This window comes from Mytilus californianus, unplaced genomic scaffold, assembly GCF_021869535.1.
Source record: "Mytilus californianus isolate M0D057914Y unplaced genomic scaffold, xbMytCali1.0.p SCAF_7, whole genome shotgun sequence".
Classification (NCBI taxonomy): domain Eukaryota; kingdom Metazoa; phylum Mollusca; class Bivalvia; order Mytilida; family Mytilidae; genus Mytilus; species Mytilus californianus.
Window position 1 is genome coordinate 90,567,308 of NW_026262723.1, and position 10,151 is coordinate 90,577,458.

The 10,151-nt window shown below is 32.2% G+C and overlaps 1 protein-coding gene across 1 annotated transcript; it reads left to right on the forward strand.

The window, feature by feature from the left end:
* The first annotated feature begins 3,210 nt into the window (after positions 1 to 3,210).
* LOC127709554 (visual pigment-like receptor peropsin) lies at positions 3,211 to 9,801 on the forward strand. The gene is made up of 3 exons (XM_052215160.1): positions 3,211 to 3,844; positions 7,045 to 7,150; positions 8,534 to 9,801. The coding sequence occupies exons 1-3, from the start codon at positions 3,221 to 3,223 to the stop codon at positions 8,998 to 9,000; spliced, it is 1,197 nt and encodes a 398-aa protein (XP_052071120.1). The 5' UTR covers positions 3,211 to 3,220; the 3' UTR covers positions 9,001 to 9,801.
* Positions 9,802 to 10,151: the final 350 nt, after the last annotated feature.

The following is a 10,151-nucleotide window of genomic DNA, read 5'->3' on the forward strand; positions in this document are numbered from 1 at the left end:
GTATATAGAAACCAAAATATAAAATAAGTTATTAATCACAATGAATTTAAAACTCCAAAATGTCAAAATTGTGAATTTTAAGTAAAAGTCAAAATAATTTCAGAAGCAACTTTATGCTTGGTCACATAATCATAGCATAAACATTACAAATAAGACGGTTTAATTAAGCTCGGAAAACAAGTGAATGGTCACTATTACAAATTTCGCTCCTGTGTGATAAACTAATTGATGGATGACGTCAATAAAACATCACTTGCGTTTCCTATCATGATTTCCTTGATAGTGGGTTGCTGCTCACAAGGAAGCTATTAAACCAAGTGGTGAAGTTGAAAGTTTTACGGACGCCAATACGAGTTGGCTGACCGTTACAAAATGTCTGTTTCACAAATTACGACGGATATGTTCCTATCGTCGTTACCTAAATCCCTCCCTCCTTTTCCCCTAATGTGACCTACCGAATTAGACTTATAACAAGGTTTGTACTCGAGCAACACGCCGGAGCCACATGTGGAGCAGGATATGCTTACCTTTCCGGAGCACATGAGATCACCCTGGTTTTTGGTAGGGTTCGTGTTGCTCAGTCGTTAGTTTTCTATGTTGTGTTTTGTATACTGTTGTTTGTCTTTTTGGTCTTTTTCTTTTTTTGCCCTGGCGTTGTCAGTTTGTTTTCGACTTATGAGTTTGAATGTCCCTTTGGTATATTTCGCCTCTCTTTTATCGAGCCAAGAAATACTTTTTCATCAAATTAATTTCAGTACTACAATACTACGGTACTGTTCAGGTGCAAAAATACATATGACAATTTGTTTATGTATATGTAACTCAATATATTTATATGAAAAGATTTGTGAATTTCATACAGATCTCTTCTTTCTAGAATAATGTCTTGAATGATAAGAAAGTTATTTGTATTTTCAATGTCAGATATCAAATGGTTACCATACAGCAAGTAATGAATAGGAGACTGATATTACACGCTAGTCAGCATCACTCTCTAAGCAGATGAGTTTACGGACAGTGAGATAAAAAAAAAATGTTCTGGTGTTTCAATCTGCCTACAATTACAGAAAGATGAAGCACTAAATTTTTACTATACAGGTGATCATTCAGACCACTGCACTCAGTTTTGATTCTAGTATGCATAATATCTCCCAGTCTACTTCCATTTTTAAAAAAAATTCTGGACTACATGAGTTTTCTTTAAACATGTCTTAAAAGTATATAAAGACGAATTTCTAATATGACTCGACAGCTCGTTCTAAAGATGTAGAGTAGGAGGAAGAAAACTGTTATGATAATTATTTGTTCGTGCATGTATTATACGGTAAGTTTTCTGACGTTGAACCTTGAGGTTGTTTAAGAAGATTACATCTTTTGAACTGCAATTAGGTATTAATTCCTTAAGATGTAGACAATTTGGATTGGTTTTGATGTTGCATTGCCTAAAGTCAATGTCACTTATAACAGTTATGAAATAGATTTATCTGAAGAGAAATGTTTGATTTCCTTATGATGTTTTTTTGTTTTTGAATCATAAATTCGATCATTACTAGTCTTTGCAAATCAGAGAAATCTTTTATCTCTTTTATTGTGCACGATGCAGGTAATAAAGGCTATAAATTGACATAACGTGAGGAAATTAAGATTTTTATGTAATATTGTTTATTCAAACGTCACTGATGAGTCTTTTGTAGACGAAATGCGCGTCTGGCGATAAATTTTTTAGCCTGGTATGGTTGATGACCTTTTTTACATTATGTTTGAAGTTCTCATCAAGCAAAGGTATTAAAAAAAGACTTATGATGTGATTTCTATGCCCTCATCATCGGTTTCTAGAATAACCTTTATCAGGTAGACCGAGAAAAAATATTTGGCAAACCGAAATATGAAATGCTTGTTAGCATACAAATCAACAGTACCCAACTAGAGCCGCCGAAACCATCTAATGTTACTTTTGACTGATTATAAAATGCCCTTTAGAATGAAAAGACCTTTAAAATCCGATGAAAAAGCCAAAGTAGACATAAGTAGGCCAGAACACCTTTTTATTTGATACCACTTTGTACAGTTCCGAACTTTTAAAACCTTTTTACTTACTTTTATGATATTGAACATTACATATCTCAGCATTTTACTTATGTATGATTTTTTACTTTAAAATTTCTTTTTTTTTGTAAATATTTATTTATCCTTTGACTCCACAAAGAATTCTACATCTATCAGTTCTGTCTTGTTGGATTTTGTTCCTGTGTAAATGACCTTCAAAGAATGATTTGTGTACCATTTAGTTAACATGAAGTATTTTATACTGGACGATAATTAAAATTCCTTTTTACCAATGACTTGAAATTAACCTAGTATTTTTCTTAATAAATACATATGTGATTTTATTGACCATAAAATACATTAAAAGCCTATTTCTCCTTTATTGATAAATCTTTTCCCAAATTGAACTTAGACTAACTCAGTACACACAACAGATTTATGTTCACAATATTTTAATCTTTTCGTACTTTTAGCTTGTTTGTCTTCATCTTCGCTAGCCAAGGGCTACAATCCACTTCCCTCCTCTCCACCCTTGGCAGATTTAGCCAACATTTGTGATAACAATGTTGCGCCATCTATCGGTAGATAAAAGTCACGCCCATTCCGAATACAGTATTCTTGACCAAGGGTAGCACTTGAACTCTTCAATTTGGAGGTAAAATAGCGTCTAGATTCTACACACTTGGTAAAGCAGGAAGCGAAAATATATGTTGACATTCATGCATTTGTGCAAGAAACATACATATGAACTTCTATTAGTTGATTAAAAACATTCAAATTGTCACTAAGTATGTTTAGGGATGTAAAGACTTGTTGCACAATAAGCACGTGGCAATTGTTCACATACACTTTCTACATTTACACGTGATCATGTTATAGGCGCTTTTTGATTGGATGCAGCGAGTTTCGACTGCAACCAATGAAAATCATTACCTTGTGTCTCCGAAATTCTATCTCAATCCGCCAAGGGTGGAGAGGAGGGAAGTGGATCGTAACCCTTGGCTAGCGAAGATGGTTTGTCTTTTAAAACACTACCTAAACATGCAGCTGTCATACTAAAACTGGATTTGCTGTATGCTTATAAACAAAATCTCGAGGTGAGATTTATACATATACACCATCGAGAGCATAGACCATAAAACATTTTTCTTCTTTTTCAGATACTTTAACAAAGATGTCAAATAACGAAACGAACACGTCAGCGCTATTACTGTCTCCTTTGATTCTGACATCACTCGGTATATACCTAACAATTGCAATAGTAATTGGTACTCTCGCAAATGGATCCGCTCTTTATGTCTTCCTCACCAACAAACAGCTTCGTTCGCCTACCAATATGTTTATCATAAGCTTGATAACATGCGACTTCCTCATGTGTACAGTAGGAGCACCATTACCTGCTGCCTCAAATTTTGCACACAGATGGTTGTGGGGATGGTCGGGATGTGTCTTCCATGGATTTACTGTATATGTATTAGGCTTGAGTAATTTGTATATATTAGCTGCCATTTCTGTGGACCGATACATTATTATAGCAAAGCCTCTTCAAGCTTCCAAAATAAACCACAGAGTTGTTGGTATTTCAATATTTTCATGTTACTTTTTTGGATTCTTCTGGAGCTTTATGCCTCTTGTTGGATGGAGTGAATATGCATTTGAAGGCGCTGGAACAGCCTGTGGTATATCATATGACTATAATAATGCTTCAGCGTTTAGTTACAATATAGCTATATTCATAAACTGTTACTGGATACCAATCTTCATTATGATTTATAGTTATTATTATGTCTTCATGACGGTGAGTGACTTCGTGAGTAGTTTCATGTTGTTCATATCATGTAGCATTTTTTTTATTTCCTTATTTTAAAGGCCATGTAGAATAACATAAGAAAACTCATGGTCATATTATATAGTCCGTTTACATGTATGTTGGCGTTTGCTTTTGTTGTAGTTCAGTGTTTCTGTTGTTCCGTTGTTTTCCTCTTATAGTTGACGTGTTTACCTCGGTTTTAGTTTGTTACCCGGATTTGTTTTTGCTTAATCGAATTATGACTATTGAACAGCGATATACTGCTGTTGCCTTTATTCAATTATATTATATCCCACTTGTTTTGACTGTCATTTCATGTATTTTTAAAATTTTCATATTTTCATGTTCATATCATATAGTTTACTATTACATCTCAATCGCTTTGCATGGCATTTTCTATGTTAACATTTTCATGTTCATATCGAATAGTTTACTATTATTTGCACTTGTTTTGCTGGTCATTTTGTATGTTTGTGAGTAGTTTCATGTCTTTTATATCGTGTAGTATACTTTTATATCTCGCTTTGTTTAGATCATGTAAGATATTGTAAACATTTGCAGGTTCATATATTACAGTTTTCTATTATATTCCACAATTCCGAAGATCATGTTAAATATGATAACCCACCGTTTTTGTTACGTGTAGTATCCTATTATTTCCCTTTTGTTTGAAGGTTGTAAGATACTGAAAGTACTTACAGAACTTCATTTTTGATTGATAGATGATTGCTCCACGCAAACCAGCGCAAAAAGACTACACCGCTTCTTCAGTTTTTGAGCGAAATTCATATATCAAATTTAAAGGAAATCACACATGTAGGATCGGTAGCAATTAATAATATTCCCTGAATGGTACTTATTTTGATGGATTGTTTATCATTTGGATATCGTTTGGCCAATAGTCATTTTTTCGCTGTGGGGCATGAGTAAATTTTTGTAAATTTTCATTTAAGATTTTATACTTGCATATTAAAATGAGAATGCCAACCCACTGACAAAGTTAACCATGTTTTTTCTTTGTTCTGGTTAAGTGTTTTTTGGTGTTCAGTCATTAGCATTTTGGTTTGACAAACATTTTGGTTTCAGGTGCGTCCCGATAAAGATTACCAGTAATCAATAAATCCATGTCATGTAAATGTAATTTCAATCGTTTGAAGGAACTGAATTAGATTGAAATTTATTTTTTCTAGTTGTCTGTCCCGCGCTTTATGAGTTATAACCATTCAGCACGACAGGCAGACTCGAATAGATGTGTATCATAGAAGAAATTGTATCTTGCTCGTGTGAATTAATGTATTGCTATATTTAATGTATTTTCATTTCAGTAGAATTTATAAATTACTGACTATATTTTGTCGACATTATATTATGTATCATAATGTAACTGTAATTTAACTCAGCACATGGCACTGTCGTATAGGTATTCAATTAAAAACTTTATTTGGTATAAATAGCATTTACGAGGCTTCGTTAGGTGTGTTGTTTATCGACGTTGTTGATTGTAGAATAAGCCTTCTACGTCATTTGCTCTCTGGTGGAGAGTTGTCTTATTGGTTATCATACTACATCTTCTTATCTTTATACCAAGAATCTGTAAGAAAACCGTTTATTTTTGAGTGACGGGTCATAAGCATATTATACATCTTATGTTTGACTGTACATATGATGTTAAGTCCAACATTTAATAGATTTTATTGAAAAGTGGTATACTCCTGTTGCCCTTATTTATGTCAGTCTGGATAAAGATTGGATAAGTTTCTTGAAGTTGTCAGTATAACATTAAGCTGAACATTCATAAACATCTTTTAAAGAATTTCCTAAGAAATAATCTGTTTATTTGCATCGTGTCTTTCTTTGTTGCTTTCACATTTGTGCAATGTATTTTATAAAAATGTGCAGGTTTTATTTAAGTTTTTATTGCCTTCTCAAGTTTTTGTGCCCTGAAAGATTTACAAACTATCCGTTATCATTATTGATACTGAAAATCTAAGTAAGAGATGTGAACTTAAACAAATGTACTGCTGCATGATGTAAGCTAATCAGGAAATATAAATACATGTAATTTAGTCATATAAGCAGTAGGTATTAGTATCAATACGAGGTAAATATGAACCTTTTACAGTCATTAGAAGGAAATGCTATGTGCTAAACGTTATAACCTGTCATTTAATTGGTCAATATCTCCATCAATGTGATTAATCATTTGAATCAATAACCTGCGAATTGATAGATGTATTAAAACACAGCTTTGTGGATAACGACTCAGCGTTTCTTGTTATCCCCAAGAGAAAAAACCCAACAAATACCCAGATTATTAGTAATGTAAGTCTTGTCTTTCAATCTTTTATTTTCTCTTTTGTGTATTGTAATTTGACCCATAATCTTTTTGGAAATTTTTGATATTGATATTGTCTGTCTAAAATTTTATGACTAATGGTTTCTCCTTGTCTATTATTATTAACCTCAAACTGTTATTATATCCTCTCTGTCCCTCTCCTACTATTAGAGTATGTTTTATTTTCTGGCTGGCTGGGTTTATGGACAAGAGTATTCAAAAGTAATCGCGAACGGTGAACACATTAAAATATTTTTATATAGAGCCTCTAGACAATAACTTTTAGCCAACTGACTTCATACGGTTACATGCCGATTGAAATATATTTGACACTCCAGTCACCTTATAATATTGTTATAGACATTTATATAGATTGCATGGTTTACATAATAGGAAAACTCTCTTCTTTAAATCTGCGTAAGGAGTTAATCGTTTGCTTGTTTAATGGGAAAAAAGGGAATATCGAGTCAACTCCAAATTTTCTATTTGAATGTGATAGTTGTACCGATTTAAGGAATGCTACACTTTTTTCAATCAATTTATCTGTTTCAGATCTAGAAAATGCTAAATCATTTCATTTTTAGTGATAATTGAAACGCACATTTTTTTCTACAAAAAAGCCTCTAAGAAATGCTCAAATATATTCTCAAATAATTGCTTTACTGTATAAAACGCAATTCAACCAAATGTTAATTTTAATGTTTTTCAAAGAAAAACTAATTAAAGAAAACTATGAATTCGATTTTGTGTAATTTGTGTGTATATGGTATCTACGGAAGCTGGTTTGTGTCATTGTATGTATCTATAAAATGTTTTTTGATTAAGTTGAATTCCTAGGTTCTATTTGTTTTAGATTCGGTCCATGGCGAGAAATACTGCATTTGACAGAAAAAGCAGAATAGCTAAAAGGAACTTAAGAATTGAAAAGAAAATGGCAAAAACTATAGCTTTAATGATTGGTAAGTTGACATTTAATCAAAGCAGGTTTCAACTGATATGTCCGTCATGAAATTGGAAGATCATGATTATGCAAAAGATATTTTGGAACAAATATTCTCTTATGGTTGCACGACAATATATACAATTAATGGGATGTAGATAACAGACCAACCACAAGAGGAAAGATGTAAGCAAATGTAATGGAAACAAGTACGATGGATATCATTCCAAAGTAAAGATTTTTTTTATGCTTAATAGAAAAATCATAAAAAAGAAAAGGAAGAATAGAAGCATAGGTAAAGATAGACGTATTTGAAGGTTGTAATAAATATGAAAATAAAAAAAGAAGTAAAAATGAAGAAAGAAAGAAAACAGAACAAAACTAAACAATAACTTCATACTAAAACAGTTACTAATACTAATACTAATGAGATAAGCTTATTTTATGTGCAATGCCTGTTCAATCAAAATGTCATTTGATACGAACATAATACAAATAATAAATCTATAAAAAAATTTCAAAAATGAATAGGGAAATTGTCTATATACGAAATATAAACGGTAGTGTAAATACTCATAAAAATACAACCATGCTCACGTGACCATGCTTATCATATTGTACGCCAGACGCGCGTGTCGTCTTCCTGTAAACCTTCAGGAAAAAATACCAGGGTTTTGTAATCTGTTCGAAGTTAATTTGATCTTTCCATTTAATTTACTAGTACTAGCAATGAAATCATTTCAATTGGAAAGTCAAATAGCACCTGCACATTCCAATTTATTCAACCACATATTTAATGCTGCTTACAATGAGTCGAAATCTACAAAGAGATGACAATGAAACAGTTCACAATATGAACATCGAAACTGTTTCAGTAGAAACATTTACAAGTTTATGTAACTATCGAACATCGAAGTTAATTCATTGTAGGAAATGACGTCGTCGCAAAAATGTTTTATTTGTATTTTAGAACTAATGTTCCAACTCCCTCAGGTTAAGTTGACCTTAGATCTGTTTGACCTTTTTTATCTTCGTTTTGGTCCTCAATTATCTTTACATCCCTGGATTTCTAAGCTATGCGCTAAGGGATTCCTGACGAAGATTAGAAAAGTGCCTCGGACGCATCAAATATATAAAGCAGTATTTCCATTCATGCATGGTAATATGCTCAATGTTCTTCAAATTCGTATTTGATTTGGCCTTCTCGGTGCTTTGATTCGAACGCTACTGATGGGTTTTATGTAGACGAAACGCACCTCATGAGTACCAAACATAAACATGGTATATTTTGTTGAGTTTTTATGTATTTAATACTTTCAATAGAACAAAGATATACCATTATGGTTTTAAATGGAACCAACCTTGAAATTAGTTAATTGAAATTAATTGACTTCTATTTTAGGTGTGTTTATGTTTGCATGGACGCCGTATGCAGTCACTGCATTCTGGGTTGCATTTGGTTTTGGTGAATTACCTGTTATTGTTTCAACCTCGGCCGCCATGTTTGCAAAATCAGCATCTGTATGGAATCCTCTAATTTACGTCTATACAAACAAACAATTTCGCAAAGCATTTTATGAGAAAATTCCCTGTTCTGGTTTTCGTTCAAAACTTATTAAGAAGGAAGAGGAGAAAGAAATGGAATCAGAAGAATCTGATATAGATGATAAATCAAAGACAACAGGACAAAAAGTTACACATCTTAAGGTTCAAAATAAGCGACGTGGCGTGACGCCCATTAACGATGACGATGACGCAGGTGAAATAACTATTTGTGAAGACATTGTAGCTGATGCAATTACACTTGATGACGACGGTAAGAAAGAAGAAATTGAAATAAAAGATTTATGTGGATCACATCAAGCTTAGAGGTATAATTTACTTGTGTTGAAAGCAAATATTTTTTTAACATTTTTCATAAACAAAGATAAGGTAAAAAAAACAACTTCTGAAATCTTATTTCAAGCTGTTGTGCTTAGATGTCGATCTTATAAAAAAAAGAAATCAATGATATATTTTAACTTGATAAATCAAATGTTTTCGATTTTTTATGAACTAGTTAATAACAAAGGAGAAGCTTAAGTTGGGAAAGACAACTTTTTGGCCCTTTTGATTCGATTATGGATTATAGCTTAGCAAAAACAATTGTCAGCCCTTCAAAATATTCTCTGTCAGATGTCCATATGGCACTGATTACTATTAGTATTTGCGATACCAATAATAATTTATTTGTGTCTAGAAATACTTCTCTATGCTTTCAAACATCTAAAATTTTAGAAAAAAAGACATACTATTGAAAAACTGCTCCGTTCTTGGAACTTTCCGTTAATATCTAGATACAGCCGAAAGCCTTATCCCAAAAATGTTTTGCATAAAGATCTATTCAAATAGAATGTTGATACAAGTCAGTTGTGTTTTTTTGGTAAAGTGATGCTAAAATTATTTTTAATGTAAACTTTTGACCTTTTTTAAATGTATTAAGGTAGTAGACATCGTTTGCTCACACATCCTTCTTAACAAATACATGAACCACAATAAAACTTGCAAATAAAACTTTCAGAAAGTTTTAAATACTAAGAGGCATTATGCTCCTTTTATTCATGTTTAAATTCACATATGTTGGGGTTCACTATTGCAAAATATACTATGTTAGTTCTTCTTTTGCGGCTAGCAAGGAACTCAGACAATGGAAATAAATATTTTATAGTAGTATTGTACACTTACCTCATCCTTTAAATTTGGATCAGAAATGATTTTTTGGAATTGTGTATAAAACGCGTTGTTCATTTCATCATCTTATTTACCGGATCAAGAAGGGGTTGGTATGGAGTTCGGGGTAGAGAAAATCTTCAAAACCAATATGAAAAAAAAATATTTAAAATGAGTCTTTTTCGGTCAAACCCAAACATGAATATGTTAAAAGATGGATATGAAAAATATAAAGATTTGATATCTGAAAAATATATAGATCTGATATCTGGCTAAAAAAATATAGTCTATTTTTAAATCCAAGTTTTGCA